General features: G+C 40.8%; 1 protein-coding gene across 2 annotated transcripts; it reads left to right on the forward strand.

The window, feature by feature from the left end:
- The first annotated feature begins 1,851 nt into the window (after window positions 1-1,851).
- On the forward strand, window positions 1,852-7,946 carry LOC124219073 (SURP and G-patch domain-containing protein 1). 2 transcript variants are annotated; one of them, XM_046626204.1, is made up of 9 exons: window positions 1,852-2,112; window positions 2,506-3,866; window positions 4,602-4,704; window positions 5,333-5,511; window positions 5,592-5,932; window positions 6,504-6,828; window positions 7,136-7,220; window positions 7,332-7,461; window positions 7,727-7,946. In XM_046626204.1, exons 1-9 carry the CDS (start codon window positions 1,880-1,882, stop codon window positions 7,751-7,753), a joined length of 2,784 nt encoding a protein of 927 aa, XP_046482160.1. In that variant the 5' UTR covers window positions 1,852-1,879; the 3' UTR covers window positions 7,754-7,946. The 2 variants fall into 2 exon arrangements, with proteins under 2 accessions (XP_046482160.1, XP_046482161.1); XM_046626205.1 differs by having other exon boundaries at window positions 4,614-4,704.
- The last annotated feature ends 12,723 nt before the right edge of the window (window positions 7,947-20,669 follow it).

Here is a 20,669-nt window from a genome sequence, read left to right on the forward strand (position 1 = left end):
TTAGTTTATGGAAATCACGGGACTTACCGCAACGAACATGAGGCAGTCTACGCTGGTCTTCGAAATCATGGTACAAAGTATCAACTATCACTGTCTTGAACGAGCTGGGTGACCAAGGCACGGTGATAGACTGGCAATGATCGGCTGGAGATAATGACCGAATGATATAAATGGCAGGTGCGATTTGCCACATCACACGGACCGAGGTGCATTCGCGAAGAATGATAACATTACTCATGGTTAAACATTGACTGAGCATTGTAGATTTCAAACAGAATTATAATTCAAACACACAGGCGTTGGACCCGGGATGATTGCAATTCGAGACTCACTGTTAATTCTATACGAAGTGACAACTCTGATCATATTATCAACGTGAAATTAAATACCATAAACGTTTTTCTTCAACGATCGATTATAACTTTTTTTTTTGTTGTTACGGGACGGATTATTGAAACATAATACTTCTTGTCTACAACTTTACGAATTAGAATCTAAATACAGATATGGAGAAACGAAAATCTGTTTTCCTGCTAACAGTTTTAAATTTTGGAAACCTGGAGAGTTCGTGTAAATCGTTTCCACATTCATAACAACAGGTAATATTGCAATGATTCAGTCACTTAGAAATTATTCTACAGTAAATCTGCGGTGTCCTTATTTTAAAATGTGACTAAGTGAAATTATGATCGTATGGCTGCTGATGTTTTTTTGTAACAAACCGCTTTTCTTTTCACATCAGTAAATGTACAGTCAGAAGTACCGTATGCTCTTTGATTCTTATTAATGTTTCACGTAGGTATAATATATGTTTAACTGTTCAACATTCCACTGTATATGTTCGCGTAATTATACTGTTTACAATGGTGTAAGTTACTTTGTAAGCGTGAGACAGTTTCTTCTTCGTTTCTGCAGCTCAAGGTGTTGAGGGGGTGTTCTGGTCAATTTCGACGTTGTCGTATATATCTCGAAATATCGAAGTTCGCGTATCTAATTCTGAAGGAAAAGAGTCCCACAAATTTTCCTTTGACGCAGGAACAGAGAAATGGAATGGATTCTAAAAAATCTCGATAGTAAATTCTTAGAATTCATTCAGCTTCTTTATTTCTGCGTCAAGGAAAATGTCTTGGAGTGTTTTTGTTCAAAATTCTGTACAGAATCGGGCTGTTGAGCTCCTTTGCGTTTGAATTACGTGGACTTCGATATTTGGAGATATACATGTACGTCAACGTCGAAGTCGACTGGGGCATCCCCCAAGTTGCTGGAAGCGAACGAACGGTACAATACAAAAAACGGTTGCTCTTCATCATGTCATATTACATAAATTATTTATTTGTTCGTTTATTTGTTTGTTATTACAATTTTTTCCGACATTCCACCGATACATCTCTGAATTGAATTTATTGTACAATTTATACAGGTATGTATGTACATACATACATGACGAAGTGAGAGTTGAGTTCTATAAAATTATTGTACCAGTTAATGAGAATTTGAAAAAAATCATCATTATCCGTAAGGTCGAATAGCAGTTGACTGAATAATATTTAAGGGAATACTCTAAGCAATTGGGCGCTTTATAGTGAGAGATTCTCGTACAAGATCATCGCCCTGAGATTCGCGTTCGAATTTTGAACAACTGTCAGTAATATTACGTTGGCAACACGAGGTAACCACAACTACAATCAGTATTGTAGGTTTCAAGTCTTGCCCGAAAACTGTGATCCTGTAGTTACCGACGATTCTGAGTTACCCGATAAGCCCGACATCGCGTTGAAGATATGCCTTAGTTTAGTTACCGACGGAGGCGCAGAACGCTGGTCGTGGTCACGTGGTGTGGTAGGCGTGACGTAGCAGATGATACCCAAACACAGTAAACATGGCGTACCGCGGTGTTAAAGGATCGGATCCGTTTGTGTCGAAAACATCGCGAAATGAGAGGTTCGCCCAGATGTCGAAACAGGAACAGATCATACAGCAGAAGAAGCTTGAGATCCAAGCTAAGATGCAGGAGCAGAAAGCAAATCAGGCCGTCGAGGGTGTGAAGAAATCGGCGTCCTCAGTCGCCTCCTCGACACCGTCTTCAACTGTCGCCACAGCGATTCCTCCCAAGTAATTTACATTCACTGACTAATATTTTAGCCTTGCAGACAACCTATGTTTTTGTTGCAAACAGGAACCTCACCCTTGATTTCACGTTTATCTTGCAAAACTGTATAAGCGATCGATGTCTCGCTGCATGTCTTTCAACAAAGCTTGCCACAGAAAAAGAAAACATCGAATCATACATACCTAGTTGCTCAATTGCAAGGATATTTAATTTACAAGCAATTGCTGAATGGCAACATACCGTATTTGTCGAAACTCGTTATCGAAATGGATCGACGGTGCGATCCAACTTATATATAGAATGCAATTACCTAATAGCCATCGTCATGTTTTGGCACCTAATTGGCACAAGATTGCATGTCGGTCAAGAGAGTTCAACGCGATGTTTATTTATAGGAAAGAAGAGGAAAAGCCAGTCACGTCATCTACTTCCTCCTCCTCCTTGTCCTCGGCATTGTCGTCGACGGTAAATTTGTTCGCGAATGACGGCAGTTTTTTGGATCAGTTCAGAAAGATCGCGAACAACAAGAGTTCCTCAAAGTCTGAGGCAGCTCCGGTGGCAATAAAAACTGATGAAAAGAAGGAGGAAAAGACTTACGAGAACAGCAGAAACGACAGGGATAGAAAATGGAACAGTGAGAAAAGCAGAGATTGGGAGAACAGGAGGGAACGCAGGAGAAACGACTCCAGATGGGGAGGGAGGTCTTCGGACAGAAGACACAGCTCGTCGTCCAGCCCGTCGCCTACAAGACGTAGACCGTCGCCGAGCCCCGACAACAGGCATACCTATCACCAGCCTCCGCCAAATGTGAACCACGCTCCTCCTCACCCTCATTTCAATCAGCAGCAATACCCACCCCCTCCACCGAGTATGAACCAAGCGCTCGTCTCCCAGCCTCCGTCTTCGTCCTCGACCATTCCGCCGCTAATGTCTCAACCGATAATGCAAATGACCAATTTACCACCTCCAAACCTTCGCGGTATCATGCCGGGTCCCAACGTCCAAATGGGGGGTATTCACAGGATGCCACCACCCCCTAAGAACATTAACAGCATGAACTTTGGCGGCATGGATAACGCCCATGTCGGCAATGCCCAGCACGTCATTCCCAGCCCCTCTCACCACGTTCTTCGAGCTCCGCCCCCGCCTCCTCCTCCTTCAATGCAGGCTTTACCCCCAAACACGAACGTTCCCCCGCCTGGGATGAGGCAAATACCCCAAAATGTTCCGCCCCCCAGTCACACCATGCAGAATATACCTGTGTCGAATCAGACACAGCAGCAGCAACGTGTCATGCAAACTCAGCAACAGTGCAATATTCCACCACCCACTAGTCTCGGCCAGCCGCCTAATATCCCGCCGCCAAGCATCATGCCACCCATGTCGCAGATCCCTCCTAATATATTACCCATCAGTACCCATGCCATTGTCGTCACCGTCGCCAGCGTTCCAAACGTTCCACCTCCCAATGTCGTACCTCAGATGATTATGTCGGGGCCGCCTCCGCCTGTACATAACACCGCCATCACTTCCACGATAAACTCGATACCACCGCCAAACCTGAATATTCCACCACCCAACGTCCTGCCTCCGGCTAATATAATACAGAATTCGCCACCCCCGCACCTCATTCCGCCGCAAACTTCATATCCTGTACAGCATCCTCCCCAGGTTCCGATTACTGTCGGACAAATTAACATGCAATTGCCGCCTCCTGTCAGACAGCCGCACAGTCTCCAGCCGCATAGTCAATTAGGTATGATATTAGCATGGAATACACGGATGTTTGAAAAAAAGTTTCACTCAAGATTATCGTTGCCTTTATTTCTGTTTTATTTTTTTTTTTTGTCTCTACGTACTTTTCTCTTCTAGACAAGTAATTATAGTTGAGGAGATGGATGGACAAGGGGAATACCTAATTCGAAAAATAAATTTTAAGATCAATGAAAAAACTGTTGCAAACTACTTTGAAAATTGTAGTCAGTGCAAGCTTTTCAAGAAATCTATTTATCCGCGATACTATTACTGAACAATAAGTTGATATTGTTGAAGAATTATTCATGAAACAGTCAGACGAATTTATAAACAAGAAATTAATTTATCCACATTACTCATTTTAACAATAACTAAGAAAAGTAAGAAACGTCCAAATAATTCGTTTCACATATTGCAATTTTCAGTATATTTGCATTTCAAAGAAAAAAGAAAACTCATAGCTAAGCATTCAAGTACAAATGAAATCAGGGCCAATGTTTATTCACATGGGTTGATTAAAGTAAGAAATAAACAGCGATGCCTAATTTCAAGTACCTCGTGTTTCACATTTAGTGGTCTTCTGCCAAAGCATAGTGAAAATGATTTTGTTTATTTATCCCTGAAAAAGGCCTATGTCTTGATTCCCCTTCTACGTCACGTCCCTCAATTATCATGCAAGACCGAATTGACTTGTTGGGTTTTGTTTATTCTGCACCTACTGATAAAAGTTTCTAAGTGTGTCCCGTAGAGGCCGAGCAACTGGCACGGATCGTGGCTGATTGCGGCGACGAAATTGAGCAGGAGGTCCGCGAGAAGAATGCTCAAGATCCAAAACTATGGTAACTACTGTCCTCACTGGCCCCCAATTCATATTTTCCTCTGTGTAACTCTTGTTTTAACTCATTACATGTCATATCTTCTCAAAATGTCGCGACTACCTGATATCGCTGGAACTTGAAAAAATGTGTACTCATTTTGTTCAAATCAAGTTTCGTCCGTGTTCCGCTTCATTCCATTGACACGGACCATCAGCATTGATCCGGGTTTCGACGTGTTAGATGAAGTTATTTTCCTGCCGTTAAAATTCTTCACGGATTTTGTAGAAGAATATGATACACCCACATCTCTATTCTACAACGTATATGTTCTGATATAACTGATATACCAACGATAAGCCATGACGCAAAACAATATCCCTGAAAATTGATAGGCTCAAGAAAATCGTAGCTGTATTTGTTTTGTTGTAACATTGAATAATCCCCCATGTGTAACAGGTGCCGAAGGAATGTGTTTTTGAACTTGTCACGATTAACTTTGAAGAAATATTCTGATCTCAGTATAAACATTCGGCTACGTCGTAAAATTATGAAACCTACGTACAGTTATTAATACATATGTATATTCTGTTGCATTTTATTTAGGATCATATCTTTACATGGCAGAGTTTTAAGTATTGTTTTAATCAAGGTTTCTGCACCAAAAGCAAAGTGCAGCGTATCTGCAGTACAGGGGGTTGGTCGCTAAGTTTCGTGCTGAAAAAATTGGCAAGGAGAGTAAAAACAATGGCGGGGAACTTTACTCCCCCGAGGATGCCCTCAGCGATAACGAAGATCATGACAAATCCCAAAAACATGGATCTCAGTACAGTGCGTTTGAATTTTGTTTCAAAATATCTCACTCAATCTGGTCGGTTGAATTCATTTCTCATTGTTTCGCTATATTCCAGATCACTACAGCGAAGACTCTAGAGAAGAGCGCAAAAGAAAGAGGCGCAGTCGTTGGGGTGACCCTGACAACAAGGTCGCTGTGTCCAGCTGCGTAATTGGGCACCCACAGTTGGGACTCAATGTCCCTGGAAAATTACCACAGCCCGGAATTGCAATACCGGGACAGATCGGTCAACCGGCTGTTATCATACCTCCGTCTAAATTATCAAGCAATAAAGTGAATCCTATGCTCACTAAAATATCCAGGAGTGATCCAGCTCTTGCCCAGTATGCCAGACAAACATTTGGAACGTCAGACCTCAGCGAAGAACAATGGAAAAAAGCTGAGGATCACTATAAGGTAAATTGACAACTTGTAGGATATATAAATATTTTGTGTACTTCATTAAGGAGACAACGTTTCATTTCACTCTGTCAGATAGAGGAAATGCAGATTCAGTCTCGACATATACGAACAACTTGAGTTGTTACAATTGTTATTTACAATAATTTGACAACAATTACATGGAAATGAAGTATGTAACAACCATTTTTTGACAAACCGACTTTGTTTTTATGAAGTTTTATGTTGGTCGTTAGTCTAATTTCTATTGTTACAATCTTCATCTATTTAGAAAAAAGTCTATGGTACTAACAGAGGAAATTCAGACGTACTTAATTTCTTACATTATCAAAGATTACTTTCTATTCTGCTTCAAGAAGTTCTGAGTTGCCATTATAAAGGTATCTCATTGTCAATTTTCAAAAATTTTTAAGCACCGATTTGCAAACTATTGTCATTTTAAACTGTTCATTTCTCCACAGTTCAGTATCCGAAATCATTAGATAGATAATTGTTTTGAATTCAGTGATTTCCTTCTTTCAAAATTTGTTTGCCAGTTTATATCACAGTGTAAATCACCGGATTGCAGATAAATCTGCTGTACCAAAACCTGCTCAAAAAACGTGAGGAAGTTAAACGGCTCGAAGCCCAGGGTAAGCATAAGTACGAATATGACAGTGACGAAGAAACGGAAGGTGGTACTTGGGAACACAAAATAAGATCAGCGGAGATGGTTGCGACTCAAATGTGGGCTGAAGAGCTGACTGCCCAGGCGGAGGGGAAACATCATATCGGCGACTTTTTGCCACCCGATGAACTAAAGAGATTCATGGAGCAATACAATGCAGTCAAACAGGGCAAGGAACCAGACCTCAGCGACTACAAGGAGTTTAAATTAAAAGAAGATAATATCGGTAAGTCATATTAAGATGAAAAAATTCATTTATCAAACGTTTCAATTTAATTTTGGTACACAAATGTTTTGAAAACTACAATTCAAAAGTAGAAACAAGTAAAATTTACAATTTAGATAGTCGAAAATCTGGATCCAACCACGCACGTAGAAACGCATATCTCACTCTTCAGATATTCGGTTGCTCAAGTTTTCACGTAGTCTATTGTTTTTTCGATTTATCTGTTTTTATGTAATGACGAATATTCAATTGACTTAATTTAAGTCACTGTCACTAAATATTAATTAACTCTTTCATTCCTTTTCAGGTTTCCAAATGCTGCAAAAGCTAGGCTGGAGCGAGGGCCAAGGTTTGGGCAGCGAAGGAAGCGGGCGAGTCGACCCTGTCAACAAGTATGTTGTTCAATCACTCAATAGTATGACTATGTTTCATGGCTCTTATACCGAATCGCATAGTTCCCGGTTTTTATTACTTTTTTTTGTAATCAATATATTTGCCTTCAGAGCTACCAATAGACTAGACAGCGCAGGCCTCGGGACCGAAAGACCGGATGGAATTTCTCGGGATGATGACGAGTTTGATGCCTACCGTAAGCGGATGATGTTGGCGTATAGATTCAGGCCTAATCCCTTGGTGAGCAAAAAATTAGATACGTTATTCTTTTTCAGGGGTAGAAATATTAAAAATTTATATGCAAAAACACATTCAAAGCATAGTTTTGCGGGTTTCTAACTGTTGGAAATATTTTTAAATCCAACATATGTCAGGGTATTCAACAAGTAATCGATTTTCCATTGTTGAAGTGAACAAAGAAAGTGATGAAAATTCAACAAAATTGATTGGTAAATTTGAAACGTACTCGTTGTTTTATTCGTTCTTTGTCTTTTTTTTTTTTCAGAACAATCCCAGAAGGCCGTACTATTGATTAGTAAATGTTATTTACTGAGAATATTGGATGACATTAAAATACATCAAAACCTTACAAATCACATTCTCTGTACGTAAGATCCCTTGTTATTTTATATATGTAAAAGAAAATATATGTGGATTATTCTGAATTCTGAATAATTGCGGTTGAGATCAGATGACGAATAAAATAAAATCGTTTAAACATAAAATACGTGCAGGACCAATAGCAAATGAATAAAAAAAAATAAAAAATTTAAAAAAACTATAACAAGATGTCAAACCATTTTTACCCTAGCGATTGATGTTTTTCATCAGTTTTATTAACATTTTCACAACCCTATAAACATTTTGTCTCGGTTTTGTCCTATAGGAGTTATCCGTAAATGACGTCACACAAATTCTATCGTATCTGACCCCCACCATCCCAGCTGCCTCATCCGTGACACAAGTAATCACATTCATGTAACTTCTCCCATCCCCTGTTGTGATGTCATTTAGCTAATTTTAATTTAAAACATGATTCAAACAGCGCTCCTAATGATATCATTGCTTTTTGATGTTTTCAAATAAAGTGACAATTTGTACATTCTCAGACAACAGATACGTACTCAAAATCGAAAAAAAAACAGACCTTATATTTTTATATTGTTTTTGTTCAACCTGCGCCGAAAGTATGCGTTTTCGTACACGTAAAGTGGAACCAAATTGGTTTTCCCCGGCTAGAAACGAATCGAATCTGAGTCGACAAATTTTCGCCCCAAAAATAAAGTAAAAGTAAGGTTGACCCCTTTGCATTTTTGGCGAAAATTTTGGGGATTTTAAAAAGTGCTGGAATAAATTCTTTCTGGCACTATTCCGACGTGATTTTGCGAGAGAAATCGATTGGACGCAGTCCCAATACGCTGCGATCGACGCATCAGAAGTTGCAGCCGAAAAACCTGAACCTGAGTTTTTGCCATTTTTCAGCTTGTGCTTTTTTCGTCGTAGCCTCTCTGCTGTTTGTCCTACGCCCTTTTCGCTGCGTTTTCTGAGTTCCTGGGGGTACAATGAGTCAGGAAAGGGTCAAACAAATCGAATCTGAGACTAAAAATTTTTTGGTCAAAAAACGAAAAAAAAGGAAGGCTAATTTTACGTACAACCGACCTACCCGTGGTTGAGCAGGGACGAGTTTTCAGTGTGAATGTAAATCAAGCTCTTTCCTCTGAATTTCATAAATTACTTATGTCCACCAAAGCCATTGCGAAATCTCGTGGCTTTAAGTACGTTTGGCACCGTGAGGGCGTCATTCTCCTACGAAAATCTGACGGCTCTCCTATTCACCGCATCTCATCGGCTGCCGCTCTGGCTGCTTACGAGGCTCGATTCCCCGTAGCTACCTCCACTGCCTCTCTCGCCTTTCCGGCCGCTGCTAGCTGTGACTGAAACCTGGCTCCATTCGCAGATCTCGGACTCCGTTGTCTTGCTACCAGGCTACCACACGGACTGAACTCAGGTCTATCTTGACGCTTGATGTCTTAAACGTGCACTCTATCAGCATCTCTTCCGGATAAAAGAGACTTACTCCTGATAGCGATTCTTCATTTAGATTTTAGATTTCTCTACTTTCTTCTTCTCATGTTTCTATGTTTCTACTTTATTCTATTTTTTATTCTATTTGTTTTTTTTTCTAACATTGTCTTTGCCGTCTTTCACTCTCCCAATTTTTGCATCATTCTATCTCTATATTTCTACTCCTGTCTATGTAGTAGTTCTTTGTCTTTATTCTGTGCTCCTCTTTACACTAGATATCAAACTAGGCTAAGTTTTTGGATTTGAGACTCTGAATATAGCTCAACTTTGTATACCTTTCTTGTTATTTCCCAACATTGCCATGGGAAAGATCTCAATAAACCATCAAACCATCGAACCCCTTTGCATTTTTGGCGAAAATTTTCGCGATTTTGAAAAGTGTTGGAATAAATTCTTTCTGGCACTATTCCGACGTGATTTTGCAAGAAAAATCGATTAGACGCAGTCCCAATACGCTGCGATCAACGCATGAGAAGTAACAGCCGAAAAACCTGAACGTAAGTATTTCCAATTTTTCAGCTTCTGCTTTTTTCGGCGTAGTTTCTCTGCTGATGGTCATACGCCCGTTTCGCTGCGTTTTCTGAGTTCCGGGGGGTCCAATTAGTCAGGAAAGGGTTGAACAAATCGAATCTGTGACCAAAAATTTTTTGGTCGAAAAATAAAAAAAAAAATAAGGCTAACCCCTTTGCATTTTTGGCAAAAATTTTCGCGATTTCGAAAAGTGCTGGAATAAATTAATTGTGGCACTATTCCGACGTGATTTTGCGAGAGAAATCGATTGGGTGCAGTCCCAATACGCTGCGTTCAACGCATCGAAAGTTACGGCCAGAAAACGGAAACCTGAATTTTCGCCATTTTTCAGCAGGTGCTTTTTCCTTCGTCATGTGTCTTCTCTTGATCCCACGCTCTTTTCGCTGCGTTTTCTGAGTTCCTTGGGGTCCAATTTGTCGAAAAAGAGTCATACGAATCAATTCTGGGACGAAAAATTTTTTGGTGAAAAAAAAAGGAAGGTTTAACCCCTTTGTATTTTTGGCGAAAATTTTCGCGATTTCGAAAAGTGATGGAATAAATTAATTGTGGCACTATTCCGACGTAATTTTGCGAGAGAAATCGATTGGGTGCAGTCCCAATACGCTGCGATCAACGCATCAAAAGTTACAGCCGAAAAACGAAAACCTGAATTTGGGACATTTTTCAGCAGGTGCTTTTTCCTTCGTCATGTGTCTTCTGTTGATCCCACGCTCTTTTCGCTGCGTTTTCTGAGTTCCTTGGAGTCCAATTGGTCGGAACAGAGTCATAAGAATCAATTCCGAGACGAAAAATTTTTTGGTCGAAAAAAAAGGAAGGTTAACCCCTTTGTATTTTTGGCGAAAATTTTCGCGATTTCGAAAAGTGCCGGAATGAATTAATTGTGGCACTATTCCGACGTAATTTTGCAAGAGAAATCGATTGGGCGCAGTCCCAATACGCTGCGATCAACGCATCGAAAGTTACAGCCAAAAAACGAAAACCTGAATTTTCGCCATTTTTCAGCAGGTGCTTTTTCCTTCGTCGTTTGTCTCCTGTTGATCCCACGCTCTTTTTGCTGCGTTTTCTGAGTTCCTTGGGGTCCAATTGGTCGAAACAGAGTCATAAGAATCAATTCCGAGACGAAAAATTTTTTGGTCAAAAAAAAAGGAAGGTTAACCCCTTTGTATTTTTGGCGAAAATTTTCGCGATTTCGAAAAGTGCCGGAATAAATTAATTGTGGCACCATTCCGACGTAATTTTGCGAGAGAAATCGATTGGGTGCAGTCCCAATACGCTGCGATCAACGCATCGAAAGTTACAGCCAAAAAACGAGCACCGAATTTTCGACATTTTTCAGCAGGTGCTTTTTCCTTCGTCATGTGTCTTCTGTTGATCCCACGCTCTTTTTGCTGCGTTTTCTGAGTTCCTTGGGGTCCAATTGGTCGGAACAGAGTCATAAGAATCAATTCCGAGACGAAAAATTTTTTGGTCGAAATAAAAGGAAGGTTAACCCCTTTGTATTTTTGGCGAAAATTTTCGCGATTTTGAAAAGTGCCGGAATGAATTAATTGTGGCACCATTCCGACGTAATTTTGCGAGAGGAATCGATTTAGTGCAGTCCCAATACGCTGCGATCAACGCATCGGAAGTTACAGCCAAAAAACGAAAACCGAATTTTCGACATTTTTCAGCAGGTGCTTTTTCCTTCGTCATGTGTTTTCTGTTGATCCCACGCTCTTTTTGCCGCGTTTTCTAAGATCCTTGGGGTCCAATTGGTCGGAAAAGAGTCATACGAATCAATTCTAAGACAAAAAATTTTTTGGTGAAAAAAAAAGGAAGGTTAACCCCTTTGTATTTTGGGCGAAAATTTTCGCGATTTCAAAAAGTGCCGGAATAAATTAATTGTGGCACTATTCCGACGTAATTTTGCGAGAGAAATCGATTGGGTGCAGTCCCAATACGCTGCGATCAACGCATCGAAAGTTACAGCCAAAAAACGAAAACCGAATTTTCGACATTTTTCAGCAGGTGCTTTTTCCTTCGTCGTGTGTCTTCTGTTGATCCCACGCTCTTTTTGCTGCGTTTTCTGAGTTCCTTGGGGTCCAATTGGTCGGAACAGAGTCATAAGAATCGATTCCGAGACGAAAAATTTTTTGGTCGAAAAAAAAGGAAGGTTAACCCCTTTGTATTTTTGGCGAAAATTTTCGCGATTTCGAAAAGTGCCGGAATAAATTAATTGTGGCACTATTCCGACGTAATTTTGCGAGAGAAATCGATTGGGCGCAGTCCCAATACGCTGCGATCAACGCATCGAAAGTTACAGCCATAAAACGAAAACCGAATTTTCGACATTTTTCAGCAGGTGCTTTTTCCTTCGTCATGTGTCTTCTGTTGATCCCACGCTCTTTTCGCTGCGTTTTCTGAGTTCCTTGGGGTCCAATTGGTCGGAAAAGAGTCATACGAATCAATTCTGAGACGAAAAATTTTTTGGTGAAAAAAAAAGGAAGGTTAACCCCTTTGTATTTTTGGCGATAATTTTCGCGATTTCGAAAAGTGCTGGAATGAATCAATTGTGGCACCATTCCGACGTAATTTTGCGAGAGAAATCGATTGGGTGCAGTCCCAATACGCTGCGATCAACGCATCGAAAGTTACAGCCAAAAAACGAGAACCGAATTCTCGACATTTTTCAGCAGGTGCTTTTTCCTTCGTCGTTCGTCTCCTGTTAATCCCACGCTCTTTTTGCTGCGTTTTCTGAGTTCCTTGGGGTATAATTGGTCGAAACAGAGTCATGAGAATCAATTCCGAGACGAAAAATTTTTTGGTCAAAAAAAAACGAAGGTTAACCCCTTTGTATTTTGGGCGAAAATTTTCGCGATTTCGAAAAGTGCCGGAATAAATTAATTGTGGCACTATTCCGACGTAATTTTGCGAGAGAAATCGATTGGGTGCAGTCCCAATACGCTGCGATCAACGCATCGAAAGTTACAGCCAAAAAACGAAAACCGAATTTTCGACATTTTTCAGCAGGTGCTTTTTCCTTCGTCATGTGTCTTCTGTTGATCCCACGCTCTTTTTGCTGCGTTTTCTGAGTTCCTTGGGGTCCAATTGGTCGGAACAGAGTCATAAGAATCAATTCCGAGACGAAAAATTTTTTGGTCGAAATAAAAGGAAGGTTAACCCCTTTGTATTTTTGGCGAAAATTTTCGCGATTTTGAAAAGTGCCGGAATGAATTAATTGTGGCACCATTCCGACGTAATTTTGCGAGAGGAATCGATTTAGTGCAGTCCCAATACGCTGCGATCAACGCATCGAAAGTTACAGCCAAAAAACGAAAACCGAATTTTCGACATTTTTCAGCAGGTGCTTTTTCCTTCGTCATGTGTCTTCTGTTGATCCCACGCTCTTTCCGCTGCGTTTTCTGAGTTCCTTGGAGTCCAATTGGTCGGAACAGAGTCATAAGAATCAATTCCGAGACGAAAAATTTTTTGGTCGAAAAAAAAGGAAGGTTAACCCCTTTGTATTTTTGGCGAAAATTTTCGCGATTTCGAAAAGTGCCGGAATAAATTAATTGTGGCACCATTCCGACGTAATTTTGCGAGAGAAATCGATTGGGCGCAGTCCCAATACGCTGCGATCAACGCATCGAAAGTTACAGCCAAAAAACGAAAACCTGAATTTTCGACATTTTTCAGCAGGTGCTTTTTCCTTCGTCATGTGTCTTCTCTTGATCCTACGCTCTTTTCGCTGCGTTTTCTGAGTTCCTTGGGGTCCAATTGGTCGGAAAAGAGTCATACGAATCAATTTTGAGACGAAAAATTTTTTGGTAAAAAAAAGGAAGGTTAACCCCTTCGTATTTTTGGCGATAATTTTCGCGATTTCGAAAAGTGCCGGAATAAATTAATTGTGGCACCATTCCGACGTAATTTTGCGAGAGAAATCGATTGGGTGCAGTCCCAATACGCTGCGATCAACGCATCGAAAGTTACAGCCAAAAAACGAAAACCGAATTTTCGACCTTTTTCAGCAGGTGCTTTTTCCTTCGTCGTTTGTCTTCTGTTGATCCCACGCTCTTTTTGCTGCGTTTTCTGAGTTCCTCGGGGTCCAATTGGTCGAAACAGAGTCATATGAATCAATTCCGAGACGAAAAATTTTTTGGTCAAAAAAAAAGGAAGGTTAACCCCTTTGTATTTTTGGCGAAAATTTTCGCGATTTCGAAAAGTGCCGGAATAAATTAATTGTGGCACCATTCCGACGTAATTTTGCGAGAGAAATCGATTGGGTGCAGTCCCAATACGCTGCGATCAACGCATCGAAAGTTACAGCCAAAAAACGAAAACCGAATTTTCGACATTTTTCAGCAGGTGCTTTTTCCTTCGTCATGTGTCTTCTGTTGATCCCACGCTCTTTTCGCTGCGTTTTCTGAGTTCCTTGGAGTCCAATTGGTCGGAACAGAGTCATAAGAATCAATTCCGAGACGAAAAATTTTTTGGTCAAAAAAAAAGAAAGGTTAACCCCTTTGTATTTTTGGCGAAAATTTTCGCGATTTCGAAAAGTGCCGGAATAAATTAATTGTGGCACCATTCCGACGTAATTTTGCGAGAGAAATCGATTGGGTGCAGTCCCAATACGCTGCGATCAACGCATCGAAAGTTACAGCCAAAAAACGAAAACCGAATTTTCGACATTTTTCAGCAGGTGCTTTTTCCTTCGTCATGTGTCTTCTGTTGATCCCACGCTCTTTTTGCTGCGTTTTCTGAGTTCCTTGGGGTCCAATTGGTCGGAACAGAGTCATAAGAATCAATTCCGAGACGAAAAATTTTTTGGTCGAAAAAAAAGGAAGGTTAACCCCTTTGTATTTTTGGCGAAAATTTTCGCGATTTCGAAAAGTGCCGGAATGAATCAATTGTGGCACCATTCCGACGTAATTTTGCGAGAGGAATCGATTTAGTGCAGTCCCAATACGCTGCGATCAACGCATCGAAAGTTACAGCCAAAAAACGAAAACCTGAATTTTCGACATTTTTCAGCAGGTGCTTTTTCCTTTGTCGTTTGTCTCCTGTTGATCCCACGCTCTTTTTGCTGCGTTTTCTGAGTTCCTTGGGGTCCAATTGGTCGAAACAGAGTCATAAGAATCAATTCCGAGACGAAAAATTTTTTGGTCAAAAAAAAAGGAAGGTTAACCCCTTTGTATTTTTGGCGAAAATTTTCGCGATTTCGAAAAGTGCCGGAATAAATTAATTGTGGCATCATTCCGACGTAATTTTGCGAGAGAAATCGATTGGGTGCAGTCCCAATACGCTGCGATCAACGCATCGAAAGTTACAGCCAAAAAACGAAAACCGAATTTTCGACATTTTTCAGCAGGTGCTTTTTCCTTCGTCATGTGTCTTCTGTTGATCCCACGCTCTTTTTGCTGCGTTTTCTGAGTTCCATGGGGTCCAATTGGTCGGAACAGAGTCATAAGAATCAATTCCGAGACGAAAAATTTTTTGGTCGAAATAAAAGGAAGGTTAACCCCTTTGTATTTTTGGCGAAAATTTTCGCGATTTTGAAAAGTGCCGGAATGAATTAATTGTGGCACCATTCCGACGTAATTTTGCGAGAGGAATCGATTTAGTGCAGTCCCAATACGCTGCGATCAACGCATCGGAAGTTACAGCCAAAAAACGAAAACCGAATTTTCGACATTTTTCAGCAGGTGCTTTTTCCTTCGTCATGTGTTTTCTGTTGATCCCACGCTCTTTTTGCCGCGTTTTCTAAGATCCTTGGGGTCCAATTGGTCGGAAAAGAGTCATACGAATCAATTCTAAGACAAAAAATTTTTTGGTGAAAAAAAAAGGAAGGTTAACCCCTTTGTATTTTGGGCGAAAATTTTCGCGATTTCAAAAAGTGCCGGAATAAATTAATTGTGGCACTATTCCGACGTAATTTTGCGAGAGAAATCGATTGGGTGCAGTCCCAATACGCTGCGATCAACGCATCGAAAGTTACAGCCAAAAAACGAAAACCAAATTTTTGACATTTTTCAGCAGGTGCTTTTTCCTTCGTCGTGTGTCTTCTGTTGATCCCACGCTCTTTTTGCTGCGTTTTCTGAGTTCCTTGGGGTCCAATTGGTCGGAACAGAGTCATAAGAATCGATTCCGAGACGAAAAATTTTTTGGTCGAAAAAAAAGGAAGGTTAACCCCTTTGTATTTTTGGCGAAAATTTTCGCGATTTCGAAAAGTGCCGGAATAAATTAATTGTGGCACTATTCCGACGTAATTTTGCGAGAGAAATCGATTGGGCGCAGTCCCAATACGCTGCGATCAACGCATCGAAAGTTACAGCCATAAAACGAAAACCGAATTTCCGACATTTTTCAGCAGGTGCTTTTTCCTTCGTCATGTGTCTTCTGTTGATCCCACGCTCTTTTCGCTGCGTTTTCTGAGTTCCTTGGGGTCCAATTGGTCGGAAAAGAGTCATACGAATCAATTCCGAGACGAAAAATTTTTTGGTCAAAAAAAAACGAAGGTTAACCCCTTTGTATTTTTGGCGAAAATTTTCGCGATTTCGAAAAGTGCCGGAATAAATTAATTGTGGCACTATTCCGACGTAATTTTGCGAGAGAAATCGATTGGGTGCAGTCCCAATACGCTGCGATCAACGCATCGAAAGTTACAGCCAAAAAACGAAAACCGAATTTTCGACATTTTTCAGCAGGTGCTTTTTCCTTCGTCGTGTGTCTTCTGTTGATCCCACGCTCTTTTTGCTGCGTTTTCTGAGTTCCTTGGGGTCCAATTGGTCGGAACAGAGTCATAAGAATCGATTCCGAGGCGAAAAATTTTTTGGTCGAAAAAAAAGGAAGGTTAACCCCTTTGTATTTTTGGCGAAAATTTTCGCGATTTCGAAAAGTGCCGGAATAAATTAATTGTGGCACTATTCCGACGTAATTTTGCGAGAGAAATCGATTGGGCGCAGTCCCAATACGCTGCGATCAACGCATCGAAAGTTACAGCCATAAAACGAAAACCGAATTTTCGACATTCTTCAGCAGGTGCTTTTTCCTTCGTCATGTGTCTTCTGTTGATCCCACGCTCTTTTCGCTGCGTTTTCTGAGTTCCTTGGGGTCCAATTGGTCGGAAAAGAGTCATACGAATCAATTCTGAGACGAAAAATTTTTTGGTGAAAAAAAAAGGAAGGTTAACCCCTTTGTATTTTTGGCGATAATTTTCGCGATTTCGAAAAGTGCCGGAATAAATTAATTGTGGCACTATTCCGACGTAATTTTGCGAGAGAAATCGATTGGGCGCAGTCCCAATACGCTGCGATCAACGCATCAAAAAATACAGCCAAAAAACGAAAACCGAATTTTCGACATTTTTCAGCAGGTGCTTTTTCCTTCGTCGTTTGTCTCCTGTTGATCCCACGCTCTTTTTGCTGCGTTTTCTGAGTTCCTTGGGGTCCAATTGGTCGGAACAGAGTCATAAGAATCAATTCCGAGACGAAAAATTTTTTGGTCGAAAAAAAAGGAAGGTTAACCCCTTTGTATTTTTGGCGAAAATTTTCGCGATTTCGAAAAGTGCCGGAATAAATTAATTGTGGCACTATTCCGACGTAATTTTGCGAGAGAAATCGATTGGGCGCAGTCCCAATACGCTGCGATCAACGCATCGAAAGTTACAGCCAAAAAACGAAAACCTGAATTTTCGACATTTTTCAGCAGGTGCTTTTTCCTTCGTCGTTTGTCTTCTGTTGATCCCACGCTCTTTTTGCTGCGTTTTCTGAGTTCCTCGGGGTCCAATTGGTCGAAACAGAGTCATATGAATCAATTCCGAGACGAAAAATTTTTTGGTCAAAAGAAAGGAAGGTTAACCCCTTTGTATTTTTGGCGAAAATTTTCGCGATTTCGAAAAGTGCCGGAATAAATTAATTGTGGCACCATTCCGACGTAATTTTGCGAGAGAAATCGATTGGGTGCAGTCCCAATACGCTGCGATCAACGCATCGAAAGTTACAGCCAAAAAACGAAAACCGAATTTTCGACATTTTTCAGCAGGTGCTTTTTCCTTCGTCGTTTGTCTTCTGTTGATCCCACGCTCTTTTTGCTGCGTTTTCTGAGTTCCTCGGGGTCCAATTGGTCGAAACAGAGTCATATGAATCAATTCCGAGACGAAAAATTTTTTGGTCAAAAAAAAAGGAAGGTTAACCCCTTTGTATTTTTGGCGAAAATTTTCGCGATTTCGAAAAGTGCCGGAATAAATTAATTGTGGCACCATTCCGACGTAATTTTGCGAGAGAAATCGATTGGGTGCAGTCCCAATACGCTGCGATCAACGCATCGAAAGTTACAGCCAAAAAACGAAAACCGAATTTTCGACATTTTTCAGCAGGTGCTTTTTCCTTCGTCATGTGTCTTCTGTTGATCCCACGCTCTTTTCGCTGCGTTTTCTGAGTTCCTTGGAGTCCAATTGGTCGGAACAGAGTCATAAGAATCAATTCCGAGACGAAAAATTTTTTGGTCAAAAAAAAAGAAAGGTTAACCCCTTTGTATTTTTGGCGAAAATTTTCGCGATTTCGAAAAGTGCCGGAATAAATTAATTGTGGCACCATTCCGACGTAATTTTGCGAGAGAAATCGATTGGGTGCAGTCCCAATACGCTGCGATCAACGCATCGAAAGTTACAGCCAAAAAACGAAAACCGAATTTTCGACATTTTTCAGCAGGTGCTTTTTCCTTCGTCATGTGTCTTCTGTTGATCCCACGCTCTTTTTGCTGCGTTTTCTGAGTTCCTTGGGGTCCAATTGGTCGGAACAGAGTCATAAGAATCAATTCCGAGACGAAAAATTTTTTGGTCGAAAAAAAAGGAAGGTTAACCCCTTTGTATTTTTGGCGAAAATTTTCGCGATTTCGAAAAGTGCCGGAATAAATTAATTGTGGCACTATTCCGACGTAATTTTGCGAGAGAAATCGATTGGGCGCAGTCCCAATACGCTGCGATCAACGCATCGAAAGTTACAGCCAAAAAACGAAAACCTGAATTTTCGACATTTTTCAGCAGGTGCTTTTTCCTTCGTCGTTTGTCTTCTGTTGATCCCACGCTCTTTTTGCTGCGTTTTCTGAGTTCCTCGGGGTCCAATTGGTCGAAACAGAGTCATATGAATCAATTCCGAGACGAAAAATTTTTTGGTCAAAAGAAAGGAAGGTTAACCCCTTTGTATTTTTGGCGAAAATTTTCGCGATTTCGAAAAGTGCCGGAATAAATTAATTGTGGCACCATTCCGACGTAATTTTGCGAGAGAAATCGATTGGGTGCAGTCCCAATACGCTGCGATCAACGCATCGAAAGTTACAGCCAAAAAACGAAAACCGAATTTTCGACATTTTTCAGCAGGTGCTTTTTCCTTCGTCGTTTGTCTTCTGTTGATCCCACGCTCTTTTTGCTGCGTTTTCTGAGTTCCTCGGGGTCCAATTGGTCGAAACAGAGTCATATGAATCAATTCCGAGACGAAAAATTTTTTGGTCAAAAAAAAAGGAAGGTTAACCCCTTTGTATTTTTGGCGAAAATTTTCGCGATTTCGAAAAGTGCCGGAATAAATTAATTGTGGCACCATTCCGACGTAATTTTGCGAGAGAAATCGATTGGGTGCAGTCCCAATACGCTGCGATCAACGCATCGAAAGTTACAGCCAAAAAACGAAAACCGAATTTTCGACATTTTTCAGCAGGTGCTTTTTCCTTCGTCATGTGTCTTCTGTTGATCCCACGCTCTTTTCGCTGCGTTTTCTGAGTTCCTTGGAGTCCAATTGGTCGGAACAGAGTCATAAGAATCAATTCCGAGACGAAAAATTTTTTGGTCAAAAAAAAAGAAAGGTTAACCCCTTTGTATTTTTGGCGAAAATTTTCGCGATTTCGAAAAGTGCCGGAATAAATTAATTGTGGCACCATTCCGACGTAATTTTGCGAGAGAAATCGATTGGGTGCAGTCCCAATACGCTGCGATCAACGCATCGAAAGTTACAGCCAAAAAACGAAAACCGAATTTTCGACATTTTTCAGCAGGTGCTTTTTCCTTCGTCATGTGTCTTCTGTTGATCCCACGCTCTTTTTGCTGCGTTTTCTGAGTTCCTTGGGGTCCAATTGGTCGGAACAGAGTCATAAGAATCAATTCCGAGACGAAAAATTTTTTGGTCGAAAAAAAAGGAAGGTTAACCCCTTTGTATTTTTGGCGAAAATTTTCGCGATTTCGAAAAGTGCCGGAATAAATTAATTGTGGCACTATTCCGACGTAATTTTGCGAGAGAAATCGATTGGGCGCAGTCCCAATACGCTGCGATCAACGCATCGAAAGTTACAGCCAAAAAACGAAAACCGAATTTTTGACATTTTTCAGCAGGTGCTTTTTCCTTCGTCATGTGTCTTCTGTTGATCCCACGCTCTTTTTGCTGCGTTTTCTGAGTTCCTTGGGGTCCAATTGGTCGGAACAGAGTCATAAGAATCAATTCCGAGACGAAAAATTTTTTGGTCGAAATAAAAGGAAGGTTAACCCCTTTGTATTTTTGGCGAAAATTTTCGCGATTTCGAAAAGTGCCGGAATAAATTAATTGTGGCACTATTCCGACGTAATTTTGCGAGAGAAATCGATTGGGCGCAGTCCCAATACGCTGCGATCAACGCATCGAAAGTTACAGCCAAAAAACGAGAACCGAATTCTCGACATTTTTCAGCAGGTGCTTTTTCCTTCGTCGTTCGTCTCCTGTTAATCCCACGCTCTTTTTGCTGCGTTTTCTGAGTTCCTTGGGGTCCAATTGGTCGAAACAGAGTCATGAGAATCAATTCCGAGACGAAAAATTTTTTGGTCAAAAAAAAAC

Source organism: Neodiprion pinetum, chromosome 5 (genome assembly GCF_021155775.2).
Source record: "Neodiprion pinetum isolate iyNeoPine1 chromosome 5, iyNeoPine1.2, whole genome shotgun sequence".
NCBI lineage: Eukaryota > Metazoa > Arthropoda > Insecta > Hymenoptera > Diprionidae > Neodiprion > Neodiprion pinetum.